At 42.3% G+C, this 16,506-nt stretch overlaps 1 protein-coding gene across 1 annotated transcript; it reads right to left on the reverse strand.

The window, feature by feature from the left end:
• Nucleotides 1-3,193: 3,193 nt before the first annotated feature.
• nppc (natriuretic peptide C) lies at nt 3,194-5,383 on the reverse strand. The gene is made up of 3 exons (XM_089001202.1): nt 5,176-5,383; nt 4,274-4,568; nt 3,194-3,346 (listed from the first exon to the last, which is right to left on the reverse strand). The coding sequence occupies exons 1-2, from the start codon at nt 5,266-5,268 to the stop codon at nt 4,299-4,301; spliced, it is 363 nt and encodes a 120-aa protein (XP_088857328.1). The 5' UTR covers nt 5,269-5,383; the 3' UTR covers nt 3,194-3,346; nt 4,274-4,298.
• Between the last annotated feature and the right edge of the window lie 11,123 nt (nt 5,384-16,506).

Below are 16,506 nucleotides of genomic sequence, written 5' to 3' on the forward strand. Positions count from 1 at the left end.
ATGACGGCTGAAGAAACCTTTTCATCGACTTCCTTTTGCGTATTCTTTTCGTCGTCATCGGGTGATTATTATTATATCTAACCTCTGAAGGTGGAGGACACTGATTTGCTGTGGCGACCCTCAAAGGGAAAAGCTAAAAGTAAATTATTATTATTATTATTATTATTATTATTATTATTATTATTATTATTATTATTATTATTATTATTATTATTATTATTACATATTTTATTTGCTGTGCCGATGACCATTTTGTGTTTTATTAAGTTCATAGAGTTGCTTGTTCTGTAGCCACAAGGGGACATAAGCCAGTGTCTTCTTGTGCCGGTCCCAAGCCCGGATAAATAGTAAATACAGAGGGTTGTGTCAGGAACGCATCCGATGTAAAAGCTTGGCTAAAACAACCATGTGAATCAAACCTCTGAAGATGGAGGACACTGATTGGCTGTGGCGACCCCTTGAAGGGAAAAGCCGAAAGGAAAAGAAGATGCTTGAAGAAGTCGTGCGAGCCCTTTTCAGTGGAATTTGTCACTCTCTCCTGACAATATATAGTACTGCACGTCTCCTCTGCACGTCTCCTCACGTATTTCTTGCATCTCCTAAAGGACAACCGAAGTTGTGTCCATAATTTGTAAAATGGCTTCAAATGACTTCTACTGGGCGTATTTTAATAAGATTCCACCGCATATAGCTATATTTTACATTTTAAGACTCGCGCTGAACATTCAGGAAGTCTTGTTTTTGAATTGGTGACGAGTCCGTACGTGACGTCAGAAAAGGACCGCCTCCTCACCGTAAAAAAGACGCATTGTAGCGTCTTTCCATCACTTCAATGTATTTTGCTGTACTGTTTTTTTTAACCATGTCTTACACCCAAAAGCCACCATCAGATGGAGGCAAACTCCATGGAAGGAATGTATCAGCCTGTGGAAATAGGCTGATTCATTCCTCACCGGAGCTGGTCGCCATTTTTCTGCCTCTTTTTGGGTGAGACACCCCCCCCCCCCCCCCGCCCGTTTGCCTCAAAATGGCCCAAATAAATTCTTTAATCGATTGCAAACATGTATGCTTTGCTCATCAGGACTATTTGAATCATATTCATAACTGGATGTGTAACAAGAAAGCATATTCTCCGAATCTGAAGCCATTGTTTTGATTCACAAGCAATGTAAGATGTCTTGGCGTTACGTCACGAAATGGGGGAGGGACTTTCTGAAAATGCCCAATTCGCAGCTCAATTTTTTGCAGATTTTGGACACTTTAAGTCATTTTTATTGGTGTTTTGCATTTGACTAAAAATATCATACTGCATGTTTTGGGTGTTTTAGATGCTATAAAACGTTTTTCTTGTGTCAGTTAAAAAACAAAAAAGTGATATCGGTTGTCCTTTAATAAGAGTCCAAATAAAGTGGACCACAACACAAAGCATGCATCGCTTTCTTGAGTACCTTCTAACGAAGAGCACCACAAACCCGTTATACTTCTCTTCTTTTGGCTTATATACACAAGTTACCAATTCATAGTTTGTTTCCTGAAGATCCGCCGTGGATGCTTTGAGTTCGTCTCAGATCATCATTTCTTAATTGAGCTTAATGTGGAGATTAATGTTTAGGTTCTTGTTTTGTGTGAGGCTATGATACAGAACGACTTCTCATCCATGTTGGTTGCCTGCTTTGGTGTACGTATAAGTAATGATAGACGTTGACTGTAAGAATTGAATGTTCCGTCCTACAAATAGGTCGTATAACAGTTTGCATTTACACTTGGTTAATTGTCCTTTTTTCCTCAGAATATGCACGTTTTATTGTAAGGATCAAGCGATCCTGGAAGACTGCATCTATGAAAACATGGTGGGAGAATCAGGGGTATCAACATTTTCCCCAAGATTTGGGGAAGCCATGAGGGTGGTCAGAGACACCAGGTGTGGTTATGACCACCACTGGCCATTATCAATAAATGACTTATCACAACCATGGTAATCGGAGCTGTGGAAATACAAGGCAGTATTTCCCAAAGCACACATGTTGCATGTCACTAAAAATCTCACGGCTGACATCATGATAGAAATGTCTCCATAAACTCACAAACTGACTTTGTCAGTGTGAAATGTGGGGCACTTTGGTTGAGCACAAAAATGATTCTCGCCATTACTTCTCTGTTGGATCAATGGCAATGGGTGAAGACACGGTTTTATTGAACTTTCTGCCATCTGGTAGAAGAGGATTTTAACATTCTGCTTGGCACTACACTGAACATTCCTCCATCCATCCATTTTCTGGCCCAATTATTACTCACAGGGGTCGGCCGAGGGCCGTACTGGAGCCGATGCCAGGAGTCTTTGGGCACTGGGCGAGGGAAACCCTGAACCGATTGCCAGCCAACCGTAAGGCACGCAGAGACGAACAATCATCCGCGCTCACATTTGCACCTAGAGTCATTTTACAGTCTTCCATTAACCTGCAATGCAGGCCCAGGGTGAGAATATGCGAACTCCATACAGGAAGGCCGGAGCCGGAATTTAGACATTAAAGGCATAAATGAATGAGACAAATGAAGGTATGAATAATAATTTAGAGACAAATTAAGCTGAGAATTTAGATAATTTTCTCCTCCCCTGATGATCTCTCATGGGACACTTGTGTGCATTTCTGTCATAGAAGGTTCATGTCTATTTTCAAAACTCCAATAACTCAACAGACATGTTCTTTTACATGGAAACAACTGATATCAATTACTGAGATTGTACTCCATGAATGAACACAAGAGCCTGAGAAGACACACAAGTGCACAAGGAATATTCTTTTTTAATCACTTTTGAAACAATCAGAACTATTTGAGACAAAATGAAAAGTTACAGAATCAACCCGCAGTTTGCATCATTTGTCAAACAGTTACATAAATAAAACTCATTTATAAATATTTATTTTTATAAACATATAAATAGTCTGAACATAAATACATTTTTGTCAGGAGAAGATGAAGTGCATGAATGTACAGCAGCAAGAATTATACAGCTTTCCGATTTGTAGTTTTTACACCATTGTCTGGACATCTGTCTCATATATATATATATATATATATATATATATATATATATATATATATATATATATATATATATATATATATATATATATATATATATATATATATATATATATATACACACAGGTACCAGCATATTCATATATTCATTAGATATATTTATACGAGGCATTTCTGGTATTGTCATCTCAGTCTGTTTTCATGCTGGTCCTAATGACTTTTGTACCAAAAATGTTTGTTGTTTATCCCCTTCAGGTGAGAATAAAATGTTTTTTTTTTTTCAAACCCATCCTTCAAGGATCTAGAGAAAAAAGAAGAGAATAGAAATAATTAGTGGTGTTAAATTCTTTTATGCATTTATTCATTGATACACATTCTATAGTGACTAAACACTACCGTGGTGTGCTTTCATTTTTCCATTTTGTCTGAGGAGAACATACACAGGCTGACAAATGAAATGGGTTTGTAATACATGGGAAGAACAATTGCTGTTAGTGGATCCCCATTTGATTACAATGACAACTTACTGTACATGTGAGTCATTTACTGTAGTCATGATAGATTTACGCACTTCCGCAATAATGACGTATAACAAGCCACATTCTGATCAGGAAATACCACCATTGCCGCAACTGCTATATTTCTATCATATTCACTGCATAATGTTGCTGGGAACATCCTGGATGACATCCTACATATAACTTCAAAAGAACAGTCGTTGGCATTTTAGGTGCCAAGCAACAAAAGGTTAACCACTGCTTCAACAACAGTTAACATACAAATCACAAATTAGATGGTCATTGTGTCTTTTGACAACACGGAAAATCAAACAGAGTGTGGATTGAATAGAATCATAGTATTATATGGCTGATCTGTATACTAGTTTTCATGTATCCATTGGGACTTATTATTAAAGCCTGCAGGGACTATTTTCCTTTAACCAGTGGGATACATACTGTACATGCTCGACATTTAAAAGTCAAGTGGAAAAGTATACAAAAAAGCACATCTAAAGGTGCAACAGCAAAGTGATGTTGCTTCAAGTGATTGTTTGGAGAGGCTCGTCTTTTGGAACTGACTGGCTGCCACCCATCAAACACATTCTGTTACGATCTCTCTTGCCCATAAACACACACATTTTCTCATTTTTAAATTCAATCAATATAACGTGTAGGGTAGTAATGGCAGGTGCAAGGGCTCTAACGGGAAAACTGTGGTCAACACTCACCGTCAAAAAAATGTGTGATCCAATACTAGCAGCCCATACCACTGATGGTCCCTATCCGATCCATCTTATGTCCGAAACAGCCACTGCGCGCCGTGGAGCCCGCCTTCTTGCTTCCAGATTTGTGCTTCCTCGTTGCGGGCTGTTCGTTGAGCAGCCGAGCCCACATCCCTCTCCGGGTATCCATGCGTAAATCTCGCAGCAAGCGCATCCGAGCGCGCACAGCATCTACCCGCCTGTCTCGCTCCTCTGAGTCCAAAAGGTCCGTCAGCTCGTCCCCCAGAAAACTTCGGAGGGACTGAAACACAAAAATCATAAGTCTGTTTTAGTGACGTCACGAGAAAGAGTTTGATTTGGAGAACGTTTGCATCGCAACGTTAAATGTGACATTTAAAGGCGTTGTAATGTGCATATGACCAAATGATGCAAACAAACAAACAAACAAACAAACAAACAAACAAACAAACAAACAATAAATACACAAATCAATGAACATCGTTTTCCACCCATTAAGCCGATAAGACGCGGGCCAGGCACTTTCATTTGTGCTGGTCTGTGTGTGTATATAGCGTACAGGTTATATTAATTTGTAGGTAGTTCAAGGAACTTGAAAAGGGAAAGACTTCGAATTGAATGATTTCTGCTAACTAGCCTGCATAATGGATTAAAACTTCTGGTTTGTGCAGAATTATAATTGTAAAAAATAATGGCAACAATGACATTAAATTTTTCACCAACCAGGATAGACAATACCTTCTTGAACAAAGGCAAAAAACAAGCAACTTTTATTCACCTGATAAGTGTCTATCATGACAATAATACACATATTTAACATGAAATCATCAGTGAGTAGATTCCTTCGCCAGACATCAGTGCCGCATTCAACGAACAAATGATTCAATTACCTCCTGCTGCGCCTCAGATAAAGGTTTGGCGTGCATCCTCTCCGAAAGTAGCGTGACGATAAGTCCACAAGTTAACAAGTAGGACAAGTTCATCTTCAAAATGCTACTCTAAAGGGGATTCCTGTGGTCAGAGCGCAACAACAAGAGGATGGGCGTACGTAGTACCGAAGCCAATAAAAGCTTCGGATTCTTCCTGTAGTCCAAAGCTTCTCAAGTGCTCATCTGGTCGTGTGTATGAACCCATAGAGCACTTTATAGCCAGCCCACGGTGATGTCATGACAACCTGCGTAATGGTCGCCTTCCTCGCCAATTCCGTTTTCTCTACCTGCCCCCGAATTTGTCATGCCAAGGATTAATTGAATGATACAAGCTCCGGTCACGGTGGCTTTGAAGGAAACGGGATATACTTTGATCTATGAATATGCGGACATGGGTTTTAAACCCGACTTTAAAACTCTGGCCGGGATGTAGCATCGGAAAATGAAGGTGCAAGGATATCAAAGGCTGAGAATTGCCGAAGCAAATTTGAATCGAGACTCACAGCAGATCTCTCTAAGTGGAGATGAAAAAAGTATGATCATTTGTGCGCATATCCCACTTTTGATCTTGCAACAACCTCGCATATAGACGTTAATTCAGCATGCAACGAAAGCAAATTTGTGAGAAATTAAAACACATAATGTTAAAGCACGACCATGTAATCGTGCTTTAAAAACACCACAATTATGATTATTTGTGAAGAGTTTTCATGTCGAATCGATGGCCATTTCAAGATCCCTTTAAAACTATTTTCAATACTATACCAGTATTGCCTTTTTATACATGTTGTGTTATATATTTTATATGTTGTGTTATATATATATATATATTATATAAATATATATATATATATATATATATATATATATATATATATATATATATATATATATATATATATATATATATATATATATATATATATATATATATATATATATATATATATATATATATAACAATACAATAGCAGACATTGAAAACAGCTACAAGTACCTCGGTATACCACAGGCCAATGGCAACCTCGAATTAGCAACAAGGAAAGCGGCTACGACCAAATACCTCCAGCGGGTGAGGCAAGTCCTCAGAAGCCAGCTCAATGGCAAGAACAAGACCCGGGCAATAAACAGCTATGCCCTGCCAGTGATCAGATACCCTGCAGGAATAATAAGGTGGCCAAAGGAAGAGATTCAGACCACGGATGTTAAGACCCGAAAACTCCTCACCATGCACGGAGGGTTCCATCCCAAGTCCAGCACCCTGAGACTGTACACAAGCCGTAAGGAAGGAGGCCGGGGACTAGTGAGTGTGAGAGCCACTGTCCAGGATGAAACATCCAAGCTCCATGAATACATCAAAGAGAAGGCTCCAACGGATGATGTACTCAGAGAATGTCTCAGTCAATGGGGAACAGAGAATGAGGTGCTGGAAGAGGGACAATCATGGGAGGAAAAGCCCCTACACGGGATGTACCACCGAACCATAGCAGAAGTGGCTGATCTCAAGAAGTCCTATCAGTGGCTAGAGAGGGCTGGCCTAAAGGACAGCACAGAGGCATTCATCCTGGCTGCCCAAGAGCAGGCCCTGAACACCAGAGCCATCGAGGCAGGGATATACCACACCAGACAAGACCCAAGGTGTAGGTTGTGCAAAGAGGCACCTGAGACAATCCAACACGTAACTGCAGGGTGTAAGATGCTGGCAGGGAAAGCCTACATGGAGCGCCATAACCAGGTGGCTGGCATAGTCTACCGAAACATCTGTGCGGAGTATGGACTGGAAACCCCAAGGTCAAAATGGGAAACACCCCCCAAGGTGGTGGAGAATGACCGAGCAAAAATCCTGTGGGACTTCCAGATACAGACTAACAAGATGGTAATGGCCAACCAACCAGATATCGTGGTCATAGATAAAGGGGAAAGGAAAGCCGTTGTCGTGGATGTAGCGGTCCCGAGTGATGGGAACATCAGAAAGAAGGAACATGAGAAAATCGAGAAATACCAAGGGCTCAGAGAGGAGCTGGAGAGAGCCTGGAAGGTAAAGGTGACAGTCGTGCCTCGGAGCACTTGGGGCAGTGACCCCCAAACTCGACAAGTGGTTGCAACAGATCCCGGGAACAACATCGGATATCTCGGTCCAGAAAAGCGCAGTGCTGGGAACAGCACGGATACTGCGCAGAACCCTCAAGCTTCCTGGCCTCTGGTAGAGGACCCGAGCTGAAATGGGGACAGACACCACCCATGGTGGGTGAGACGAGGATTTTTTTTTTAATAAAAATATATATATATATATGTAACGGAGTTGTGCGCTTAGATTATTAAATTATGAAGGAAGTGACGCAACGGCGCACAGTGTGGCAGTATGTCCCGCCCATAGTTTCCAGAACAATCTCGAGGAGATTCAGGTTAATCACAAGACGACACCCATGCGACTTCACCCATCCCTTCTGCCATACTGTGTTGCAGAAATAAAAGAAATAAAAAGACACATCCACGCGTCTCGTCTTCATTAAGACGGCAGCATCGTGGAGATGAAGACAGTCACTGTTGTGACGCCCGTCACATATATATATATATATATATATATATATATATATATATATATATATATATATATATATATAAATATTGGATTGGATATGCCTTCATTAGTCTCACGGTGGAGGAATTTACATTTCACAGCAGCAAAGTGATGAAAGGAATGAAAGTAGAAAAACGAAATACATGAGCCCATATATATATATATATATATATATATATATATATATATATATATATATATATATATATATATATATATATATATATATATATATATATATATATATAATAATAATTTTCCAAAAATAATAATAATAATAATAATAATAATAATAATAATAATAAAAACAGGGGGGCGTGACGTTTTACAAACACGACATGTACAGCTTGTCGATATACACAATATGCATCTGGACAACTAGCAAAACATCATTTATTATGACCACCGGGGAAGATTTTTGTGTCTGAAAGTTACAAGAAGCACTATCTGTTTTGTGACACAAAGGGGCAGTGTTTGCTGTGCCGAAAAGGGAATTACACTGCAAATTTTATGGATCGATATCATCCAACGTGAAAGTGACTTGTAGCAGCCTATGAGAATATGAACACACGTAGCAAGTTTGACGTGATTCAACCCTTATCCCGATATGAAACGTCATTAGTAATCCAACCTGGCGGTTTTATTTATTTATTTTTGTCATGTCCAAGTATCAATACACAAAATGTGACCTGTGCTTCTAACCTAATTGTGAACACAGACATCAGTCAGAAAGTGGAGCAGTGGGGAGCTTTCCAGTCTCGAGAGAGCACCTGAGGTATTTTGGTGGCTTGCTCAGAAGTTTCATCCATCATAATATTCCCAGAAATAAATGTTGGAGTTGTTGAGTTTACTTTTCTCCGGGAGACAGCAACCAGACACTGTAACAACTGACCCGATCCATAAACGTTTCATGAACTGGGAAAACCCTATGATGTGGGACTGAATCACTCACAATATTTCGCGCATCACGCAGTTACGGATATGAAAACATTGCTTCATTTTACTATGAATCATTGAGTAACAGATATTAAAACTGTATCGTCCAAAGAGCAAGAGGCTTCCAGTATGAAATGCGAAAGAACTTGAGGTGAATTAAAGTTTAAAGTTCACTGAGCACATAGTGTCAATTTCCACACCCTTTTAGTTCACACAGAGACATCCAAAGAGTTGATCCAATATCACAAGTTGTCGTCTTCAATAACATGATAATAGACTACTTTGTAGAATAAGAGCCAGACTAAATACAAAACGGAGAAATAGGGGCAGAAACTCTTGCTGGATGAACACTAGTATATGTGACACAACCGATACATAGTTATAAAAAGAAAACATACATGTTTTTTTCTTCTTCAAAGATGATGGTTTCAAGTTACACCATCTGTTAAAAAAACGACTGACAGTAGTCACATTGACCGACTGGTAAGCAGGTTCGCCTCACAATGCAGAGGTTGCAGGTTCAAATTAGGTCGTGTTGATCCTGTGTGGAGCTTGTATGTTCCTGCCTTGCTTGTGTAGGTTTTCTGCCACATTCCAAAAACATGCATGATAAATAAATGGAACACTCAAAATAGTCCCAAAGTGTTATTGTGAGTTTATAAAAGTGTGCCCAGCCATTGGCTGTAAATAAGTTCAGGTTTCCAGCTCCCTATTGATAACTGGGATACGCTCCGTCGAGCAATGTGACCCTCGAGAGTACAGTACAATCGATTCGGATCGGATGATGATGGATGGGAGGAAAGAATCAGTCATGGCCAAATAAAAAAGGTTTCCCAAAATGTGAATCACATGGATTTATACATCCAACACAAGCCCAAACCAATGTGGCCCCCAAGGGGAAATGTTTTTTAAAGCCTTCAAACCCATCTGCAATTTACATTAAAAATGACCACAAAAATAAACACACAATAATAAATAAATACATAAATAAATAAACAAACAGACAAACAAACCCAGAAATAAATAAATAAATAAATAAATAAATCATAAGTCATGAGTGTATTGTGAATTTGGGGTGTCACTAGGCATCATTTTCTATGAATGTACCTGCCGATTTGGTGAATACAGTAGAGTCTCGTTATATCGATATCGGATATATCGATAGTCCCGGTTATATCGATATTTTTTCGGACTCCCTTGAATATCGATATAACAAGACTTTACTGTAATTCTATTTTTTTGTGTACCTAAAAGCATGTGTAAATGATGTGAAAGTGGAACACATCCCCCGGAAGGGGAGATCTTGTAATTGACAAGTGTAAACTCACTTTACACGTGCTAATTTAATGCACAGAATCCAGCGAGTCTTTTTCTCTTTCTGTAATTTCAAGAGTGTGCATGCAAGTGTGCCTTCCCACCAACCTTATTTTAATGCAAATGAAGGGTGGAACCAATGACTGGCCAGGACTTGGCTACATTTTATCCTATAAAACAGAACAAATGCCATTACAAGTACAGTGATACCTCGGTTTACGAACACTTTAGCTAACGAACTTTTCGTTTTATCAACATTAAATTCGCGAGAATATAATCTTGGCATACGAACTAGATTTCGGGAAACACGCGGAGCGCCACAATGACTGGTGGACTAGTTTTCCACACCCCATATCTCTGAGTGCATACCTGGCATACGTGGTTTGCTATTGATTGGATACTTTTGCTATTTTGGGACCGAAAAAGAACCCACCACAGGCTTGTGTTCAGCCAAAGAGGACATCAAACAAAATTACGGTCGAGCAAAAGAAGTAGATCATCGATAAACACGAACGAAACACGAAGTGTGCATTTGTGTGACTTAGCGTCCCAGTACCAGCATGCTAAGTCGACAGATGTCAGATTCAAAGCAAAGTCAAATGGAGTCTCATGAATACCAAGTCAAAATGGACGTGCCAAACATTTCTGGTATTATCAGTCCCACTTTTCCCGTCAGCATTAGCTTTTGCCTTTGTTGCCAATACATGTCCTGCTTATTGTGTTAAGTTTTCAAGGAGCTGGGGCCCAAAACATCTGACTCTGGGCGAAAGGCAGATGACACTCTGGACTGGTTTCCTGTCAATTGGAACAAAGAGAGACAGATATCCATTTACTCGCAATCATTCCTTTGTTGAGTGGGAACTGAATGTATGGTGCCCGCATCAATATTAAGTAAATAAAGCACAGTAATAATTTAATAAATAATTTCTAAATGCAGAAAAAATATAGGAGAGGTAATACTGCAAGGAAAATTCCAAAAAGTATTCAATAAAAGCATTAGACGCAGAAACATGTTGCTTCCATGGTGTAAATAGCATGAAACATGGACACATAACTAAACAAACAGAAATAAACAACAACACGGAACAAAATAAACTGAAAGATTTATTACAATGCTATGGAGAGGTGTGCATCACACAAGAGAAAGGGAAGAGGTGAGTCAAGAGAACAAATGACAAGCCACAGATGATACTGGAGTCCTGGAGGAGGGCGCTAAAAACAAAGTGCTGTGCTAGAAACAGGCTGTTCTGGGTCCCATCAACATCGTAGGAACAAAGGGCTTGACTTGGGCCTGTCAAAGCAGCTGCTCAGATGCAGTCAACATGAGTCACTTCAAGGTTCTCGTGAGGGTTTGGCATGTAGGGAAATAGCGGCTTGGCTTGGCCGGTCAAGAGGATAACTGGGATGTCAATGTGGACCTGGGATGTTAGAGCAAACGTGTCTTGTGGCGGTTGTATGATGTGCATTGCTGGAGCACCACGGTTTGATTGCCAGTGCAGGTCTGGCCGGAACTGAGTAGGACGGGATTGGCTGTGACCACCCAGCTGGGACAGGAAATAAGTAGAAATTGTGCTTTTCCCTGATATACTAATACTAAACTAAGGTGGACTGGCATGGGCTGAAGTCGGAACTCGGGAGTCGGAACTCGGGAGTCAGAACTCCGTCCGCAACTTCCTAGGTATAAGGAGCACATTGACTGTTTCACCAGAGACGGCAATATTCTGCATTGGGTCTTTCTGACCACTTCTTAATACACTTAATTCCGGAATACAGACAGAAAATCTAGTGTGTAAAAACAATTGTTAAGACTGTAACGAAAGGGACAAATGAGGGAAGGTTAGCTTTCCAAGAATGCTTAGTCTGCACTGACTTCAACGAGCACACTGGATGAATACACAGACACTGTAACGTCATTCATTATTTTCTGTGAGGACGTGTGTGTACCAACAGAGTCCCTCCACTCCTTCAAGAACAACAACCCACGGTTCACCCCCAAACTCAGACAGCATAGAAAGGAGAAAGAGGCCGCATTTAGAATCCAAGTTCGAGCACTCTACAAACACGCCAGAAACTAACTGACAAAGGAAATTAACATTGCAAAGAAAAGTTATGCGGAGAGGCTTAAAAAAACAGTTCTCTGCTAACGACTCTGCATTAGTGTGGGATGGCCCGAAAGCAATCAGTCACCATCCCCCTAAACAGTGAACAATAAGGGTCTGGCTGATGATCTAAACACATTTTTTTTCAATTTGAAAAAGACACTCCCATTCATCAGAAATTAAAGGTGTAACACTGTACACAGTTTGAACATTGCCACAGTTTTTCCACATGAAAAGAAAGAATAAACAGTTAAATACACTCATAATTTCATTAACATGCATTGCACCTTTTTAATTTTTGATTTAAAAACAAAGAGTGCTGTCGCTTTGTTTGTTAAGGTAGTATTCTTTCTCATGATTACATGGTCATGGCCAGGTCCTTCATGAATCCATTATGATCACAAGGGTACCAAGAATGTCTAAGTCATTATGGCTTTTGCACGCTCCATCGATTTTGAAATATCCATCTTCACCAAAAACGCTAATAGGTCGAAATGCAAGTAATCCTGAAGATGAGTTGATGCTTCCACAAGGGGGAGCAAATGTTGAAACAATATCACATACTGTACTTGTTATGTCCGGAGGAATGAGAGGAGAAGAGTTGCTTTGTCAACGTGTTTATTGTGCCACCATCTTAGTCTACCTGCGGTCGTGATGTCACCGCTGCTTTTCGACCTGTCGCAACATTCTGTAGCAGTGTGGCATATGCTACATTTACCCCCCTCCCTGAATGAACCAGAAAAACTCTGTAAACAAGGGAAACCGGGTAGACTGACGGTTTCCCTGCTTAGCCGTGTGGGTTATTCTGCCACGCGATAGGCTAAGCACTGGCTAGGGTCTGAAGATTCAAAATCGGTGATTTAATTGTCCAAATACCGAGGGCAAAGGCGAACGCGAGCTGGCCGAGGCTCTGGCCCCACGGGCACGGCTGGTTCACCACGCACTTCAAGGCGTCCCACCGGTGTTCTCGGATGTGTGTTGGGACGTCAGTAGTCTTTGCCTGAGAAGCCCGTATCTGCAACAGCCCTGTTGTTCGAGGGGGCCGGTGATGCCACTCTCCTTAGGCGGCTAGCATTCCAACGCGACCCGTCAGCCAGACAGAAGGTGGTCGGTCCGAGTTGGGCGGTAATCTGGACTGGTGCTGTCCAGAATGAGTCCAATTTGTGAGAGCAGCTCGGCCGGCGAATGTGGACCCAGTCCGACACAGTAAGTGTGGGTTGCTTCGTCCGGCACTTCTCGTTGGGCCCTCTGCTGGCTGAGGATGAGTAGGGAAGGCCGTCTGCTTGGTTGGAGCTTTCTCCACCCCCGTTGGCCTGGGGGTGAATCGTGGCACCCGCATTGTCAGAGATGGAGCCGAATGCACAAAACAAGTCCAAGCCCAAGAGGTTGGCGCCATGATGGGATATTTGGAAGGTGAAGGGGGCGAGAGTCCTCGAGCCATAACGCACTGTGAAGGTGGCAGTGCCCACCATGCCAATTTTAGTTTGGCCATAGCCAAACAAGTCCTCAGCGTTGGCCTTGATCGGGAGATGAGGAAATAGACGTCGAACTGTGGACACGTTCAACAGTGACCTGGAGGCTGCAGTGTCGAGCAGGAGTGGTAAGCTCACTCCATCCAGTTCCACTCTACACCACTTGAATGGCTTGGCGCGCGAGCCCACGCAGTGGATGGTGGTTCACCTCGGCTGGTCTGGTGAGCGGCGTGACAGGTATGTTGACGTGGGAGCAGAGCGGCACATCCTGGCGAAGTGGTTCCTCTTTCTGCAGTGCTGGCATCTCTGTCCAATGGCTTTTCAAGTTGGCGCGCGTGTGGGGTGCCAGGCAGACCCACAGTTGGCACAACGTCTGCGTGTGTTGGCCCGTTGATGTCTGACGACATTTACCTCGGCACAGTCGTAGGTGAAGGTGGGAGCAGAGCGGCACATCCTGGTGAAATGATTCATCGTCCCGCAGCGTTGGCATCGTTGTCCGGTGGCTCTGCAAGTGGGCGTACGTGTGGGGTGCGAGGCAGACCCACAGTTGGCACAGGGCCTGCGTATGTCGGCCCCTTGACGCCTGGCCACATTTATCTTGACACCGTCGTATTTAGAGATGGATTCGTAACTGGAGGTGGCGTCAGGGAGTTGAGGGGTTGGAGCAACAATCTGTGCCAACGCGGGAGAGTGTGAAGGTGTGGGTGGGTTCACGAGCTGAGCCGTTAATTGTGCTGCGTTCTCCAATTGGAACGCCATCTCCACAGCATTCGATAGTGGGAGGTTGTTAGGGGACAATAACAGTTTCTCCCGTAGCTTGGGATCAACCGTGTGCTCCGCGAGTTGATCCCTAATCATTTCCTCCTCCAAGCGGCCGAACTTACAGAGGCCCGCTAAACACCTCAAATCGGCAACGGAGTGGTGTACCGACTCACCTGTTCGTTGCCGTCGTTGACGGAAGGCAATCCGCCGGAAATTCACGCTCTGCGGTGGGGCGAAATGTCTGTCCAACAAAGCGACACAATCTTTATATTTCTGCGCGGGTCCGAGTGTCCGAAAAATGCGCTGCCCCTCACTTCCCAAGCTGTGCACTAGCATAGCCGTTAGCTGTGCGTCGCTTGCCTCGTTTAGTCCGATCGCCGTCAGATATGTCGTGAAAGAGTCATACCAGCGGGACCACAGGACTGGTGGCTCACCGGGGCGCGCGAGAAACGAGGGGAGGGAAGCTGTGTAGAAGTCCATCTTCGTCGCCAATGTTATGTCCGGAGGAATGAGAGGAGAAGAGTTGCTTTGTCAATGTGTTTATTGTGCCAATATCTTAGTCTACCTGCGGTCAGGGAGTTGAGGGGTTGGAGCAACAATCTGTGCCAACGGAGCCGCTGCTTTTCGACCTGTCGCAACATTATGTAGCAGTGTGACAGTGACGTGCAGTCAGTGGAGGCAGGTGAGGCAGTGCCTCACCTGTCATCATGGAAAGCTGTCATGGTAATATCAAATGAAAAATAAATTAACCAGTTAGATGTATTTAGTGATTTGTACTTTAAAGTTCTTGTCCATTTAACTTCACCGTTTTAGGATTTTTTTCAAAATCGCTGAATTTTCACATTTATCGTTAAAGTAGAGACGAGACGTGATGTCATCGATGACGTCAGTGCCTCACCAGCCATGAACCTCACCGCACGTCACTGCAGTGTGACATATGCTACAGTACTTAAACTCATGTTTTGTCCACGTGTATAGGCGCATATGTCACATACCAACATTAATTTGTTACTGCAAAGAGTCAACAGTCAGGATATAGATTTGCGTGTTTCCAAATACAAGCTGTATAAATTGTACCTTAGGGCATTCCAGACTGGTGTGGTTAGCACGTCGATTTCACAGTGCAGAGGTTGTAAGTTCAAAACCCTCTCCGGCCTTCGCGTGTGGAGTTTGGATGTTCGCCCTGTGCCCGTGTAGGTTTCCTTGGGGTCCCCCTGTTTCCTTACACATTCCAAAAACATGCATGGCAGGCTGATTGAACACTCCAAATTGCCCCTCGGTTTGAGTGATAGTGTGGATGGTTATTTGCCTCTGGGTGCCCTGCGACTGACTGGCAACCAATTCAGGGTATCCTCTACCTCGTGCCCAAAGATGGCTGGGACAGGCTCCAGCACTCCCCGCGACCCTAATGAGGATAAAGCAGTCTGAAAAATGGATGGATGGAATTGTCCCTTTAGTCTGTCTGTTGGTGTGGCTGTATGTGTGTGTGTGTGTGTGCGCGTATGCGTGTTAGTGTATCTATTTTTGAACCGTGTCCTTCCTAGCATAAGTTCTAACGAACCAAGTAACAAAAAATCAGCAGAGATATTCTCCAATTCACCCGTGACTAAAAACAAGATAAGCAGTGAAAAAAATGAATGAATGCAGTGTAGATCAGTGGTCCCCAACCTTTTTTGCGCCACGGACCGGTTTATTGTCAGACAATATTTTCGGATCGGCGGATAAATACAACAAAATAAGACGTTTGTTTTTTACTCATTTTGCTAGCTTACGGTGGGCTAATTTTAGCGGTATGTATCATGTGACCTAGACAAGCGTTTTGACATGCGTCAAGAGTAAGTCATCGACGGATGTAATCTGGTAATTTTTTATTATTCATTTTATGTAAATTATTTATTCTTTCTGCACGGCCCAGTACCAAATGACCCCCGGACTGGTACCAGTCCGCGGCCAGGGGGTTGGGAACCTCTGGTGTAGATGATAAAGTTTGCCAAGTAAAACACAAAAAAAGTACCACGGCCCAAAAAATATTGGTTTTATAGAGACACCAGGCAACCTCACCAAGAAGAAATGAAAAAAATAAATACACATGAATAAAAAGAAAAAAAAGCATATATATATATTGCCA

This window comes from Hippocampus bargibanti, linkage group LG07 (assembly GCF_051943395.1).
Source record: "Hippocampus bargibanti isolate YZ-2025 linkage group LG07, ASM5194339v1, whole genome shotgun sequence".
Lineage (NCBI taxonomy): Eukaryota > Metazoa > Chordata > Actinopteri > Syngnathiformes > Syngnathidae > Hippocampus > Hippocampus bargibanti.